Consider the following 17,161-nt stretch of genomic DNA (forward strand, 5'->3'; position numbering starts at 1 on the left):
CTAATTAAAGTGTGTGGAAACCAGAATTGTGGCCTAGGAGTTCTTATGCACTTACCACAGTCCACTACAGAGCAGCAAAAGATATTTCAGGCATCTTGGTTACTTAAATTCCTGTGCTGGTCTTTTGGATAAAAACATTGCCTTTTGTAGCAAAACTTCTTTCTAAATCAGCTGATAAATTCTGTTGCCAATCTTCAAATACTCATTTTGTGGTCACGGTTCCCTTGGATAAAGCGATTGGTAGAGGGAAAAATCTTCATGTTACATCTGAGTTATCAGTTGTTCGAAAAAAACCCCAAATAAGTAGTTCTGTGAACAGCAGGGCTTCTAAAGTTGGCTTGCTGTGCCCACATAGGAGTGAGTTATCCAAAATAATGTTTGACGATGCTTTGATGCAGCAGAGGTGGATCTCTTAAAAGGCTGTTAGCTACTAAAAACTTTGACATCTTTACTGTCCATCAAATCTATCTGAAATTGTTCCAGAAGTACACCAAAGTGTAGGAATCATAACATAAATGATACCATCTCAGAAGCCCGGTTTTCTTAGGAAAAATAGATTGAAAATTCTCCAACCCTAAGCTATTTTTATTTCCAACAGCCTGTAAAAATATGTTCTTACAGTGTCTTGAGCTTCTGGAATTGTGTTATCCCAAATCACGCTGGTGTAGTCTTCCTGACCTTAGTTTTTCTTTATGCCAATCGTTTATTTGTGTTCATGGACTCTATTAATGAACACCAAAGTCAACAAAGCTTCAAGTTAAATTAAGACTGTCGTTTTAATAAATTACCATAACTATTATCGAAAAATGAAAATTGAAGAAAGGTAAGGTAAAGTGGCTTGTGATGGAGGAAATGTCAAATTGAGACTGCCAATATATCATTGTTTAATGGCCATGGCAGTCTTAGGTTGATGGTTGGGCTCCAAGATCTTAAGAAGTCTTTTCCAGCCTAAGCAGTTCTGTCCACAGTCTTTTCACAATTCTGTGTGGAAATTTCAAAGTAGAAACAAATGTACATTAAATCATGTTAAACACAAAAGATGAAAGATTGTATTTGCATGATTTGCAGAAACTGCAAAACAAACTGACCACACCACGTCAGAATAACTTAACTTTCAGGAAATATCTGCAACCTACCCTTCATGCAAAATTAAGATGATAGACTCATAGAATTAATTGGGTTGGAAGGGACCTTGAAGATCACCTAGTTCCAACCCATTGCCATGAGCAGGGACATCTTCCACTAGACCAGGAATTGTCCTAACTCTTAACCTTTTTTTACTAGTTTTAATTAAATTTTTACATGCCATTGTAGTTTTGTAATACTGTAGGCTTATTTTTATATTAGTCTAATTTAAATTATTTTAGACTGATTGCCCTCTCTTCTTTCCTTGATATTATAGCATTTTAGGAAAAAATATAATTTATTATGTATGTTGCAACTCTTTAACATAATTTGTATGTTGCTTCAGAGAAAGATTGGTTATTACAATTTTAAATTTGCATGCTTTTGAATTGTACATATCTATTTTACCTTGTCATCTCTTTGTGGGGATAGAGGGCAGTGGTTCTCAGCACTTAAGACCTTTACTACCCAGAATATTGCTTTGGGTTTACCGCCTCTAGCATTTTGAAAGTTGGGAAATTGGAAGCAATAGCATAGAGTGGGAGGGACAATGATGCTCCCCAGTGCATCAGGGCGGTTCCATTTGTCCCTACCCTTGTGCCTTGTAGAAATGATTTTCTCTTGGGACCTGCTACCTTCAGGGCCACTGGAAGTCTCAGGCTGCACACGGTGTCTGCCTGAAAACTTTGACTGAGGTCTGAAGAATGGAAGAGCTAGGCCCTCACCAATTCACTTACCTTCCACATTGCTGTTTCTTTCACAAACCAGCACACTGGTTTGTGAAACTTCCTCACTCACCAACTTTCCCTTTTCACCTGCTCATGTCTTTCAATGTAGGCAGTTAAATGTTGGAAGAGATTGGCGTTTTTACATATATTTGCTTTGGAAAGATACTGGATGATCTGAAAATTTAAACCAATATCTGGCATATCTTGTAGAATTAAAATATTTTGAAGCTTGAAGATATATTTTTTTTTTTTTGCAGACCCAGTCTTGCTTATGGAATTGTAGAAGATCTGAGATGAATGAAAAAAACATTTTTGCATGCAAAAAAGGATAATTTTGGTTTAACTATATAAAATCATCAAGTGTGGCACTTGACGACTCGTCTACAAGATTTCTTCCCTGCCATCTGAAGAACAAAGTGCTTCTCAACGTGTACTTCTGTAGCACTATGACTAACTGTAAAGGCAGATCAACCATCTCCAAAACAAATAGCAAAGTTCATGACAGAGAAGGTTTTGTAAACTGGACCATAAATCTTAATACAATTCAGTCAGATAAATTTTTGAGATTGCTTTTGAGCATGGTTCCTGTTGTTTATCAAATTAACCAGGAGGAAAGACATAAAAAAGTGAACGGTGTCTGGCAAGATGGATTACAACCAGCAGGACACAATTTTAGTGTTCGATCTGAACTACACACAGAGTACCACCACTTCTCAGAACAAACTTTTCATGGTAGTAATGGACACAGCCCATCTAGCTGTAGCCCTAAATATGATGATTTTACCAATTATAATTTCCATGATGGAATGGACACTTCAGAAACAGATGCCATGTTGCAGGAAGACAATCTATCTAGTGATGGTACTGAAGATACCATTGTGGAAGGAAGTAGAAAACAACCCAAAGAATCTAGTAGTATTATGGCATTACAGATACTTGTACCTTTTTTGCTAGCAGGATTTGGGACTGTTTCTGCTGGCATGGTTTTGGATATTGTACAGGTTGGTATTTATTTTGGAAGATGTTTTTGTAACGGGTAGTCTGTGAGGTTTATAATTCTAATGTGTGATACTGTATATTTCTACAATATTGAGGAGCAGTTAGGTCTGTCTATGGTTCTGTTACTGTGAACCCCTTCCCAAACCTCATCTTAAACAGTTCCAATGTTTAATTTGGAGTTATTCAAGTCATGGTAAGTGTTGTCACTTAGCCACAGTGAGCTGGTGAATAAAAATGCTGCCTTATGCTTTAACTAAGGATAGAAATACAGTAAGGGTCCAAAATTCTGTTGACATTGATAAATGCATACATAGTCAAGTGGGGAGGGTAGTCAACTGTGATGCTGCTGTACATAGGAGTTTAAAAAGATTAGAAGAATGTTGCATTATCTCATCTCCTTGGGTGCTTCAAGTCTACTGTGTAGATTTAGGCTGTGATAATGCATATGGTATATAAAAATATGGATTACGTCAATATGTTACATGAAATTCATATGAAATTATTTAGAACTTTTTTGAATTTTCAAGTGTACGTAAGTGACTTTTTTTTTATATCATTATCAGTAAGGCAGGATTTTGAAATGTGGCAGAACATGTTCTGAAAATGAAAATTTCGGAACAGTGCGCACAAAGTTACAGAAGAGTTTGCTGTATAAAATCTGAGCTTTGGAAAACTGGACTTTTCTAAATTTTACACTTAGAAGTAAAACAATGAAGATTTGGTTGTTGTTGTTGTCGTTTTTCCCTACTAGCAGTCTCTCTTAATTTGACAACTAATTCCGTGGTGTTTTTACATAAAGTTTCTACACAGCTGGAAGGGAAAAGATGAAAATATTTTTGTAAATTAAGAGTGGAATTCAAGAGCAGTCATAGTACTTTTGAAACTGTGTACTGTTCTAAAGTCTTGAAAAAAAACCTTCAGATTAATGATGTCCTTTTTTTAACTAGGTTTTTTTTAAGGCTAAGTGTTGTATCTGTTTTGGTATTCTCATCTTTGAAGTAGTAATACGTACTCATAAATCTGTTTTGTCTAGACGGATAACAGTTCTGCCTCAAAACTTTTAGGTGTAATACAAAAAGATTGACTTTTTTTGAGGATTAATTTATGATTTACAGTGTTTTTTTTAATACTTTGTGGATGGTCTAAAGATAATGTTTTCAGTTGAATGTTTCCCACTGTATCCTTTATATAGCACTGGGATGTGTTCAAGAATGTTACTGAAGTTTTTATCTTGGTTCCTGCACTTCTTGGTCTCAAAGGAAATTTGGAAATGACCTTGGCATCCCGTCTGTCAACTGCTGTATGTAACTTTCTCTTCCTCTTTGCTTTTCATATGTGTGTTGTAAACACTTCGAAAGGAATGTAAATCTTTGGAACACAAATATTTTGTGTTTATGGCTTAATCTTGTGTGTTTTTTCACACAGCGCCAGTTGCACTGGGCACAGGTCTGCAAGCTAGTGGATAGCCAGCTGCATCGTCCATTGTGTTACTGCAAAGCAAACAAATGCAAAGTCTCTAATGGTTCTAGTTGTTAGTTAGAAAAACAAACCACCCACCCAAACACAAGCCAAAACCAAACAAAACCCCCACCCAACAAAACAACAACCACTAAATAAAGACTGTGGAAACTTGTTACATGTAACTACTTATAAGTGACAGCTTGAGCTTAGCTGCAAGATAAAAATTTGAACTCCAGGACAATTGCCTTGATTGCTTTGCTTCCCCCCAGGTTTCTAAAACAGGTGTTGTGCCATATTGTATCATTGCTTACTGGAGAGTTTAATCAAAAAGCTTACTACTAGACCTGCAATTTACATGCCAGTCAGTTCTCTTAGACCTCTATGACAGAGGTGATTCTGACCTTTGCATTCTTCACATTGATAATATTGATCCCTACTCAATCTTTGGCCATGCCATCCTCATCCTAGGTGAAAACGGAGGGACTGTGTTAATTCAGAGCATATCTAAAGTTATTTGGAGGCACTTGTATGATCCTCTTCCCTTCTCTGACTAAATTTGCACTATCTGTCTCTCCACCAGATGCTGTCTTTACATTAAATGCAAGATTGTGCCCCTGTGAATAGCTTTACCCTTTGAAGAGGAAATTTCTACCTTGAGTTCAGCACTGGAGCTAATTCATACCCTTTTTGCTCAGTTAACTTGTAATTGCATCTGAATTTGTAGACATGTCTATGCTCTTGGGGCTGTAAACTAATTAGCTCTCCTTCATTTTGATCATGTAGTCAGCCAAAAAGTAATGTCTTGTTTGCAAGTTTCTGTTATCTGTAACATACCTGATTTCAAGTGTTATCTGATCACCTTCATTTGTCTTGTTGCCCAGATTCCTACTTTAGCTGCTTCTTACTGGCGCCCTCAGTTTCCTATCCACTTTAGAATGAGTCACTTGTCTAGCTCTCTCAGACTTGTTTTTAATCTGCCTCAGAGCATAGCTTGTACTTCTCTTTCATGTTAATGTTTGCTCTACTCCCCCTGCCCACTGCTGTACTGGCATAACTGTGTAAGGTGTACTTGGGTAAACTGCCCATTCAAACACAATATTTATATTGTGCATGTTTTGTCCTTCAGCTTTGTTCTGTGGTTTTGCTCACTCCTATTGTCTCAGTTCACACTGTTGTCTTTTCTCTATTCCTTTTTGGTTTTCAAGAGGAAGTAAAAAAAAAAACCAAAACCCCACCAACAAACAGACACCAGGCAACACCAAAACACCAGTCATGCCTGCAAGCTTACACAGACGGGTGTTTTGACTGTGTGTCATCAGGGTTAGGCTTTAGCAATATGACTTTACAAACTTTTTGTTTAGGTCCATCTGTTCCACAGTATCACAATAAACTTGAGCTTATTTTATGGAAATTTGCAGCTGAAAGGAGCAGCCCTTCTACTTTTATTCCCTGCCAGACCCTAAGAGCATTTATGCATGGTTACATAGTTGCAGGTAGTAGGTAATTTTGTAGCAGAGAACCTCTTCTTGCTCTCTCTCAAAAAAAAAAAAAAACAAAAAAAAAAAAAAAAAGCAAACGTTTTCCATGAAACCAGCAAGCAAATTTATGTTGCTATGAACCCACTCGTGGAGTTGGTAGATCTGGGTCATGAAAAAAAAACCATGAATATGTAGCTAAAATTAGGAGAAGGAGGAAAAATGGCATTTGGCAGTGGCTGATGGTTAGGCTGGATTAAGCATTTTACTGTTACTGTTATAGCAGGGACTTTGGGGATTTTTTCCAAAACTTCTCCAAGTGAGAAAAAGAGTGAAGCTCTCCATAACCTGCCTTTTCATTCATTTAGCATACATATTTAAATAGAATGCAAAGGAGAGTCCTATCTGGACTTCCTTAAATATTTCTGTAATAATTAAATGTAATGCATGTATTTGTAGAGAGTTGACTGTGCTTTGAACACCATAAAATATTTATAGTGTAGAGTGAGATAAAATGTCTTACTACATTTGTAAGTTTTTAAGTTAGAATTTCTTTTAATGCTTTGTCTTCTCAAGTCATTACTATCACAAAATGGAGAAGAAATGGAAGTAAAACTAATTGGAAAGAAATTATCAAAAGATTAAAAATATATTCATTAATACTTTCTGTATTTTGAGAAGAATATTTTCTTATAAATTAGTATTCTATGGGAAAAGAACAGTAAAATTTATGCTTAACATGTAAAATTTTTTCACTTATCTCAAAGGGGAACTTAGTTTAAACATAGTCATACTGCAGTTCTGTGAACTGTTCTTCAGATCTTGTCTGTAAGACAAGCAGAAGTAGGAAATATATTATAAAAGAGTCTGCATGTACTTTTTAATTTCTTAGCATAACTTTTTTTGCTGTCTGTCCAGCCTTAGGATTTATATCACAGCATCATAAATCTCTATCTGCATTGTGTAAGGGAAAAAATTAGAATACTAAGCAGTATTAGGTGTGCTTTCTGATCTTCCATCAAGCACTTGCAGTTTTTCCTTGTAGGTAGTTTCATTGTAATCAGTTAACATGCTTGCATGAGAGTGTGTGTGTGTCCAACATATAAATCTACACATTTTTTCCACTGGCTCATAGGATCTGAGAACTATGGAAACAAGTTCAGTCTAAAGTGACTGAACACTGGAAAGGTTCCCTTCCAGCCACTGATCTAATCTGGGGGTGCTTCAACATTCCTGGAATGTAAGGTGGCTAGCCAATATTAAACAGAATACTATGTAAAATTACATCAAGTTTAGCTATGTTTGCATAGTTACTGTAAGTACAATGTAAAATAAAGAGCAATGCTTGACTTGAAAAAGTATAGCTTGCTTTTAACTTGCTTTAAAAACTTTTTTTTTTTTAATGAGTTGAATTATTTGTGTGTTTCTACCACATTTTCAAGTAATACAAATTTAAAACCAAATGTCTGAAATTATTTTCTAATTTTGACAGGTAAATATTGGAAAAATGGACTCTCCCATTGAGAAATGGAATCTAATAATTGGCAATTTGGCCTTAAAACAGGTAAGTAGAATGGATTTATTTGATTAACTCTTTTGAATGAAGTTACTGAAAAAAATCCATCACAGACATTGGTAAGTTTGGAGACAGACAGTGTTAATTGGAAACGAGCTCTACTGCTTATGGTAAATGTACAAAGATTTTTTTTTTTAACAGTGTAGTTCTCTAAATAAAGATGAGCTCATGTTGATCAGAAGAAAAGGTAAAGTATTTTTTTGTCACTGTCCCACAGGTATTAATTTTTTTAAATTTTTCTGAGAGAGGATTTGAGGATTAGAGAAAAAAGTTCAGATTTGGCAAAACCTTTTAAATTTGACCACTGTAACGTTTTCAATACTGTATGTGCCTCGGATTCGATCTTTAAAGAAAGTACGTGATAGAGCTTTTGAACAGTATTTTAAACAGCTGGGTCATCTGAGGAAAGGAGTGTTTGCTCTCCAAAGCAACTATTTCTTAAGCTAAAGAACTATTTCATGTTCATATGTTATAATACAACACACTGAAAAAATAGGTGAAACATTTATGCTGTGCGTTCACTTTTTTAAGTGGCTTAGGAGTCTCTTTAGGCATTGGCTTCTGGTAAACCTGATCCTCTTTTCACTGATTTTACTTTTGTTATTCTTGAGTCTCTGAAATGCTGATGAAGCCTTTTTTGCTGTTACAAGATTTTCTTCTTGATCATCCAAGGTTATCATCATCTCTACAAAATGGATGAGCATGTTTCTTTTACACCTTGCAAACAATGTAGATAGGACAGAACAACAGAAAATGATTCTGTAGTCGTTTTAAGACTACAATTATTTTAAGAATTATTCAAGTGTGGGTTTTTTCTTTTTTTTTACATGCCCCCTCCAGGTTCAGGCAACAGTAGTTGGTTTTCTGGCAGCAGTGGCTGCTGTTATATTGGGCTGGATTCCGGAGGGTAAATACCGCTTCGATCATTCGGTCCTTCTGTGTTCTAGCAGCGTAGCAACTGCATTTATAGCTTCTCTTTTACAAGGTAAGAGGAGTATGTATATTACTTTCCACAGTTATTTAGGTATCTGTGGATGCTGAATGTATATTATGTTGCTATGACTTGTTGCTGTACCAGTAAGGTAGAACACAGGTGAAACCCAGCTGAAGCATAGGATGCCCTTTTGCAGTTTCCACTTAGGCCTCCGTATGGCATTCCTCCCTTGTCATACTCTTTGAAAAGATTTGACTTGCATGACCTCCTGAGCACATCTAAAACAAAAACTATGGGGTTTAGGATTTACCCAAGATGATGCGGAACTTTTTCCCTCTGTTTTCTGTGTTCATTAATGTACAAAATACCTGTAAATTAATATGTAGAGTATATTAAGAGATACTTGTACTAAATAGGTATGTCTTACTTTGTAATTAGACCTGGATGTTAGCTCAGCTGAATCCAGACTTTCTGGTTACCCCTTCTCCTTATATGTTAGTTTGTGCTCTGCTTTGTATCTGAGGTGAACAAGTTGGCTCGTTGTATGAAGGATTTGGACCAAGGTCAAGTCCCTTTCTACCAACCATGCCAATGTCTGTCTGGAGCCATATTTCATGATGAATTTCATCTTCTCTTCCCAAATGTCCAGAAACATTTAATAACAAAAGACAAAGGCAGGTGGGGAAAGTACCTCTGTGACATATCCTAGTCAGTAGTCTTAATAGTAAGACAAATAACTTCTCTCTTTTTTTTTTCTTCACAAATTTGATATGCTTAGTTCAATGAAAAGTACAATTTTTTTTTAAGTGACTACAAAGCCTTTGAGTTTGATCATATGCAGAAATAAGAGCAGTGAGAAAATTGGGGAACATAAGCACATTTTTTCCACTTGTCATGTATAATTTGGACGTGAAGAGAAAATTTTGCTGTTCTCTGGTGATGGGCCAGCACAGGAAATTACTTTCTAAGCTTCATCCTCCTACACATGGATCAGGTGCTTTAGAAATATTGTGATCCTACAGGATAATTTCAGCTCTTTCTTTTGAAAATTTAATGGAGTGTTACCCTTTTGGCAGTTTCTCTGGAAATGAACTTCCTAGCATAACAACACATACTATTATTGATAAAATACATGAAACATGTAATACTAATAGTTTCCAGAATTCTTTAAAATCACACAAAGGATGGTTATACACAGTTGAAGCTCTTATGTGTATTATATAAGAAGAGGGAAGTTACTCAAGTTATGCCAAAGAAGGATGTTAATAAAAGCGTTAATTTTATTTTTAGTAGCCATTTTCATCTTGCAGGGAAGTTCCTCTTTAAAAGCTAGTGTTACTATTTATAGGAAGAAAAAAAAAAAACAACCAACAAAACAGAACCAGAAACCTACATCCTCAATTTAAAATATTTTAATTGTATAACAAGTAACATTTTTGTATGTTATCTTAGCATTTCATTTATCATGTAGCTTCTTGAATTTTGGTGCTAAGTCCATGACTGGAAATCTTGTGTGATATCAGATTTTGAAGGTTTTAATCCTATGTTGTTTTCAGCCTAGTGTCATTTAAATTTTAGACAGCTAAAGTTAGTAGGATGTAGTAAAAATACACTGCATGCTTTTTTTGTTCAGGAAATGGCTGATTTGCAATTTCAATAATTCTAATCATAAAGTAGTTCAGTGTACCAATGATTCTTGACTTTTTTTTTGTGTGTGGCTACTGTATATTTTTAATATATATTTTTTTTTTTTTTAATGGCTAAAGTTTTAAAAATACCAAATCAGTCAGCTGGGAAGAGCAATCATCCTGGGACACAAACTGAAGTCTTACTCATCAAGTTTGAAACTGCTGTTGTCTGGCAATTTTCTGTGGAGTTACAACATGGTTACTGTACTGTTGTCTCTGTTGAATCTAGGAATAATAATGGTTGGAGTTATTGTTGGATCAAAGAAGACTGGTATTAATCCTGACAATGTTGCCACTCCTATAGCAGCAAGTTTTGGAGATCTTATCACCCTTGCTATACTAGCATGGATAAGTCAGGGTCTTTATACTTGCCTTGGTAAGTGTGTTTCTAAGTGTATATTTCTTCTTAGGAACCTATTTTGGTAACATTAGCAGGTTGGGGAGAAGGCAAGCAGGGAGAGATTTAGAAAACTTCTAGTATGGCTGACTCTTTTCTTCTACATTTATACTGTTAAATGATAAATCTTAGAATCATTTCAGTTGCAAAAGACCTCTTAAGATCATTGAGTCCAACCATTATCTAACTCTACTGAGTCTCATACTAATCCATGTCCCTCAGCATCTCAACTCTGCAGAACCCCTCAAGGTTTGGTGATTCAACCACCTCCCTGGGGAGCCTATTCCAGTGTTTGAGAACTTTTCAGTGAAGAAGAAACCTTTTAATAGCCCACCTAAACCTCCCTGGTGCATCTTGAGGCCATTTCCTCGTCTCTGATCTTGTGTGGCAACATTATGCCATGATCTGTTTTAAGATGATAGAAATCACTAATCACAATCTTGGCACATCTACTTATTATCTGAAAGATTCTCACAGTGTCATAATTCATCTGTGTGTGAATTAGAAACTGTAGCTACTACATTTACTCTTTCTTGAGGTGAAGGGAAGTTGTCTTCAAGTTTTGTTGAATGCCCATCCCTAAATCAAATATTTGCTTCCAGAGCCTTTTTAAAATGTTCTTCCCTTGCACTAAGGGGAAGGAGTTGAGCTGGCTCTCTTGGTCAGCTGCTGGGAGTTCTGCTTTGAAAATGTTTCATTGTTAGGGTGTGGTTTTAGACAACATTCAAATACATCTTGAGCTGTAACTATGCCCAGAATCAAAATAGCAGTAATTTAAGTACTTTTACTGAAAATAACAAGTCTGCAAGAAGTATGTATTCAAAGAAGTGAAGCCTAATTTTAGATAGGTTTGTGCTTTGGGATTGCTATGACTTTTAAATTATTTACACAAAGACTATTGTGAATTTCCTTCTGATTCCAAGTGCTGTCCAGCTCTCATTGCAATACCTCCTTGCTGCTTCATCCTCCCTACTCCAGCTTCCAATCCCAGCCTATGGGTTAGTAATGCAATAGGTGGGATTCACCTCTGAACTGTGTTCTGAATTGACTATTTCCCCTATGATTTATTAGCCTAAATATTCAAATATACTGGAAAAGCACATGTTTCTGGCTCCTTTCTGCAGGATAAATATTGTTTTCAGATAACAAGTTGGAAGGGGGAAGTTTTTTATATACAGACTTTCTCTTTGCCTGTAATAGAGCTGTAAACCTGTGCTTAACCTTTGATTTAAGAGGGTGCTTGGTAACACATGCAGAAGAGGCACAGGAAATGACTGTGGCATTCTTACCTTATCTAGGACCAAATCAAACATCTTGTTTGGGCATCTGTGCATATTTATTTATTTATTTATTTAGTTAGTTAGTTAGTTATTCAGTTAATCTGAGTGCTTTTAAAATAATCACGAAGCTACAAAACGTGTGGATTTAAATACTAAAAGTGTAACAAATCTTTCTGTCCGTAACTGCCCGAGAGCCGCGGCTGTGAGTCATTCAGTAGCTGGGGAAAGCACTAGAGGGCTCCCCAGGACCAGCGCTGGGGCCAGCAGAACACGGGGAATGCTCTGCAGCAGAAGACTGAATATACATTAGATAAGGAAGTCTGTCATTTGTCAGTAATGATCTGAAAACTTAATTTAAAGACTTAATTTAAAGCTTTCTTTCTTTCCCTTTTTTTTTTTTTCTTCCACAGAACATGGCTTAAATATATACATTTATCTCTCATGGGTCCAGGTTGAGAAGACAAATTTTGTTACTCACATTATTGTTTTCTGGTTCCTACCAGCTGCTTTGAAGTACTGTATTTCCAATTTCCCTCTAATTCATACTAGAGTCTGCATTATTTTCAGCAGCACTGCACTGAAGAGTATATCCCTGCACGAGGAGTAAACTACAAAGCATCTGAGTTCTCTGAATGAAAAGATTAATTTCTATTGCTTTAATAAAGGAATGAGGGGTTACAGTAAATGAGGCAATGAGTAGTTCAAGATGTACTGTGCATCAGTACATTTTTGTGGTTTTTATTAAGTTTGATGAAACTATACTTGTCAAATGAAGAAATGATGTATTGTGCTACTTTTTTGAGCAAGGACTCTTTACTTTAGGCCCACATCTTAGATCACAGAATGAAGAGAAAGGAGAGGGAAAAAAAAGAGGCACCACAAAGGAAGGAGATAATATGCTCTAGAGTATTTAGATAAGGAAAGGAAAAAAAATTACTTGTCTTTTGGGCTTTGGCTCATGCTCATTCTAATAGCTTTCTACTTTCAGCTTATCCAGTGAAAGGTATCTTACTATCTTTTTTGCTGCAGTCAATGCAGAAGGATAGGAAGTTCTAAATGCAGTACTTCCAAGACTAATTTTAACTCCACTAAGATAGCATCAAAGTAGTAATTGCTTGAATTTGCAGCCTTTGTAATGAATGAGAATACATTTTTATATATTAAATCTTCTTCTTTGGTAAAATGTTAGTGCATTCTACGTTAACTATTTCAACCTATTAATTTAAAATATACTTTGCATTAAGACTTGTTCAGATTCTGCAAGTTTAGATAGAATGTATTTAACATTAAATACAGGACAGATTTTTTACAGAAGTAAACACATGTAAAAGTGGAGTGCTTGTATAGTTTATGTATACATATTTATATGTATGTATGTATTTATTTGCCATTGGAATAAATTCTGCATTATTTACCTCACTGGTGAATCAGGAAGCCTTGGATCACTTTAACAGCTTTTGTGTGGATGGGACTGTAAAACCAAATAGACTGAAAAAACATTATTCTTTCTGGAGAGGCTGCTGTTTGCCATATAAGCTTAGTTTATGATGGCACTCACTGGTATTTGCAGTTGTGCTCCTATGAAATATGATGCAATTCTGATGGATAGGTGTAAGCAGCAGAATTGTGGCTGTGAATTTTCAGACTCAGACAGGTTATAAAGCTGAACTGCTGATATAAATGCCTCAACATTACACATTGTACTTGCATCATTTTTAGATATGCTATTTCTGGGAAAACTACCATATTATCTGTGCTTCAGAAAGAAGGGGGTGTGCATATGCTATGAATTGGTACAAACAAAATGCATTGTCGATATATTCAGCTTCTCTCTCTTTTTTTTTTTTTGTAAGATATGTTACAATGTAATATTTTATACTCCACATCCTTATTGAATATTTTACATCAAGCGTCACACAAAGATCCTCTTCAAAATTCCTTTCCTGTATGGATAGCTCTATCCTTGAGAAGATGAGAGGCAGTGATCACAGATGACAGATGTTAACCATTTTGTTTAGTGTGGCACTTGAAAATAGGTACAGTAGTGATAAAGACTATAAAGATTCCTCAGCTGGATGATATATAATTTATTTTACAGTCCTTAATTAGGGAAAAACTGTAAGAATGTCTGAAATTAAAAACTGTTTTCTATATTATTATTTTAGAGACATATTACTATGTATCTCCTTTGGTTGGTGCCTTTTTTTTGGCTCTGACTCCGATGGGGATTGTCATAGCTGCCAAACACCCAGCTACCAGAACTGTTCTCCATTCAGGATGGGAGCCTGTTATAACTGCCATGGTTATAAGCAGGTAAGTCTATTTGTCTTGTTTCATCTTAGTAGTCATCCAGTGTCTCTGTATATCTTATTTAACATCCAATTGTACTTAAACATTTAAGGAGTAAATAAAATGTAATCTTCCCAAACCAAGGAAATCACAAAGTTAAATCACGGGTGGGAATGAGTGAGGGAGCCAGCAGTAGCCTGTGGCAGCAACTGAGCAGAAGTGTGCCATTTCAAATGAAAGAAACAGTGAGCTCTTAGTCTCCTGCATTTTCCTATCAAGATTGTTCACTGATCTAAGAGATTATTTAATCCAGTGAAAATTATGAATCTTAAAAGGGGAGTGAAATGACTTTGTTGTACAGGAAGTCAAATTTAATATTTAAATAACTATACTGACGTTAGTCTGTAGCTGAGAATGAGGTAATAGGGTGAGGGTAGAAATAAATTGAGAAGAAAATGGTGGCTTGAAGATGTTCTAAGACAGACTGCTAAAAATGCTTTTAAATACTAATTAACTCACCTGCTTGCCTTGTTCTAAATATTGTACTTTTTTTTTTTTTCAGTATTGGTGGCCTTATACTGGACACAACTGTATCTGATCCTAACTTAGTTGGAATTGTTGTTTATACCCCAGTAATTAATGGTAAGGCTCTGAAGGGGTTATATGCTACTATATATCAACTGAAACACCTTAGTTTGAGAAACTTACATCACAGTAAATTTCTGTTATGCCAAGTAATATCTGCTGTATTAAGTTTTGCTTTTGACATCAACGGTTATTTTAACAGCTAAAGAATGCTTTCTGATCTTAATACAACATTTAAAACATGATAGAGAATGTGAGAAGCAGGAAGCTAAAGTATGCATTAAGAAACTGAAGGTGTAAATAATGAAGCAGCATATTGAAATATGAATTGATCCAATAATATATTGAAACCATTTTGACTGAGGAAAATGTAGATAAAATTTTATTTTAATGGATTTTCTTGTAAACATCCAAGGACAAATTTTCAAACCAGTAGTTTACTGTTTGCCTGTAATGCATATAGTTATAAGAACTAATAGGGATGCTCCAGGCAAGTAAATAGATTTCTCAAGTAAAGTGTGAGTTGTTTCCCATGCTTGCTGTGCACTTTCCAGGTTTGCAAGAATGTATTTGTGAAAATTTGGTCCTTAAATTAAGTGCTCCATCTTCTAATGATAGCAACAAGGTGAATTTTATATAACCAGTTAATATTTTATTGGACTGATGCAGTTTGAGAATGCTATGTTTTAAAACACAGTATCACAGGATTGATACACATTTAGTTTGCAAAAATTATAATCATCAGATCTGTTCCCACTGTATCGCTCCTGTCCTTTTCTGCTTTTGTTTTTCTCCATTTGATTTCTTACATTATTTTGCACTTTTCACGTATTGCTGATTTTTTAAACCGTTTCTGCAATTACCATAATGATTCTGACTTCTAATTTTTGGCTTATAAAGTGCTGTTGACTTAAGTTGGCCTTTTCAAATTCCATATGGATATATTCTATTCTGTTATCTTAGCTATTAATTAAATTAGTTATGACCACTTATTTTCCATCTTGATAATAAAATTTTAATATGGACACTTAAGTTTTAGTTTTGAACCACATTGCCCTGATACAATGAATTGACCAGAGGTTATTAATGGAAATGTAGCATGGGTTAGCACCAAAACATTTTGGTAAGTATTACTACAATTGAGAGTTAGTCTCTCTGTTGCTGTGACCATAAGGCAAGCTGTTCAGTGAGAGAAGGAAATTGTATTGCTTTGACAGAAGAATGTTCTTGGCAAATTCATGTTAGTTCCCGTTTTACAGCTTTTGTATTTTCTAGATACTTATAAATTGTAATTTAAAATAATTTGTTCTAATATAGGAATATAAATTTCACTAATGTACAGATTCCCTGGATCATCCTTTTTAGCCTTTTCAAAAGATTTTCCCTTTTACAGCCCTCTGGTATTCTCTAACCTTCAAGATAATCAGTTTGCAGAAATAATCACAGATAACTCATGTATTATTCATCTAGCTCTCTAAGGATTCACTAAATTTAACTTACCCTCAGGCTTTACATCTGTAACTTTTCTTATGATAGCCCTTGTTGGTAATTCCCTGGATTTGCTTCCTCAGAGTATTGTTTCTTCTCTTTAAGCAGGTGTACCCAAAACAGTCAGTACTCTTACCAGTGGTTGTGCTTTCCTAGATGACATCCCCTGATTACTGAAGCAAACAACTGCCTGATGATTGTTTCTTAGTTTTCTCATAGGCTTCTACTTCTGTTCCAATACAATACTAGAATAGTTCTGGATTTTTTCTTTAGGCTCATTTATTCTCTTCATACAGACTCACTTATTCTAGACTGACTACCTACGATGGATACAGTTCCTATGGCCTTTCTCAAGGCCTTATTCCCCTAGCAACTGTTCTAGTGATGACAGTCTTCTACCCTTCTTTCTACCCTTTCTTTCAAAAAAATTAGCTGTGAAACCTCGATTGCCTTCATGTTTACATTTTACCTTTGTAACATTTTTAGCTAATGATTTGACTTAAGTAGATAATTGCTACGAATGACAGCTTACTATAAACGTGCCTCTAGAGAAAAGGGTAAATGTACTGCTTTGGGTTTTGTTTTCTTTCACAAGTTTACCAACAGAATTAAAGCAAAGTGCATACATTATCTAGAGACAAAGAACTATCATGTGTATCATAGCCCAGGATGATTAGCTGACAGGTCAAAAGATCCTTGAAGAATGAGGTAGGTAGAAGAGAGAGAAAGCTGGGGCTATTGAAGCAGGCAGGGAGAGAATGTGTCCTTCAAGAAGGCAGGGACAGCAAGAGTCATGTTTGGAGCTGTGGAGTCTCACAGTGGTCCTGTGGAGATGATGCTTGTGATGATTATACTACCTACATTCAGCCTGTTGCTTTTTCATAAGAAGTCTTGTAATTTTAGACTGTTCTTAGCCTTTGTCATCTGCTCCCTGCAATGCTATGTAATGCTTGAGAATGTTATTTTCCAAGCCACACCAAGTGCCTTGCTCTGTTCATCTGGATTTTTAATGCTCAGCTCCTTCTTTTCATGTTATACGTAAAGCAGTCTTTCCACACCTCTAAAAATTTAAACTTCTTCAGGACTAATAGTGGACCATCAGTGAGTTGTTTATAGTCCTGAGTCCATATTTTGAG

At 35.6% G+C, this 17,161-nt stretch overlaps 1 protein-coding gene across 1 annotated transcript in view; it reads left to right on the top strand.

Moving 5' to 3' along the window:
* Nucleotides 1–2,299: 2,299 nt before the first annotated feature.
* The window catches only part of SLC41A2 (solute carrier family 41 member 2), a 32,729-nt gene continuing 17,867 nt past the window's right edge, over nucleotides 2,300–17,161 (top strand). Inside the window, exons 1-7 of the mRNA XM_054386692.1 lie at nucleotides 2,300–2,854; nucleotides 4,045–4,152; nucleotides 7,281–7,352; nucleotides 8,205–8,349; nucleotides 10,216–10,362; nucleotides 13,829–13,976; nucleotides 14,515–14,594. Coding sequence (XP_054242667.1) covers nucleotides 2,300–2,854; nucleotides 4,045–4,152; nucleotides 7,281–7,352; nucleotides 8,205–8,349; nucleotides 10,216–10,362; nucleotides 13,829–13,976; nucleotides 14,515–14,594 — 1,255 coding nt within the window. The remainder of the gene's footprint in view (nucleotides 2,855–4,044; nucleotides 4,153–7,280; nucleotides 7,353–8,204; nucleotides 8,350–10,215; nucleotides 10,363–13,828; nucleotides 13,977–14,514; nucleotides 14,595–17,161) is intronic.

This window comes from Indicator indicator, chromosome 14, assembly GCF_027791375.1.
Source record: "Indicator indicator isolate 239-I01 chromosome 14, UM_Iind_1.1, whole genome shotgun sequence".
In the NCBI taxonomy this organism is placed as follows: domain Eukaryota; kingdom Metazoa; phylum Chordata; class Aves; order Piciformes; family Indicatoridae; genus Indicator; species Indicator indicator.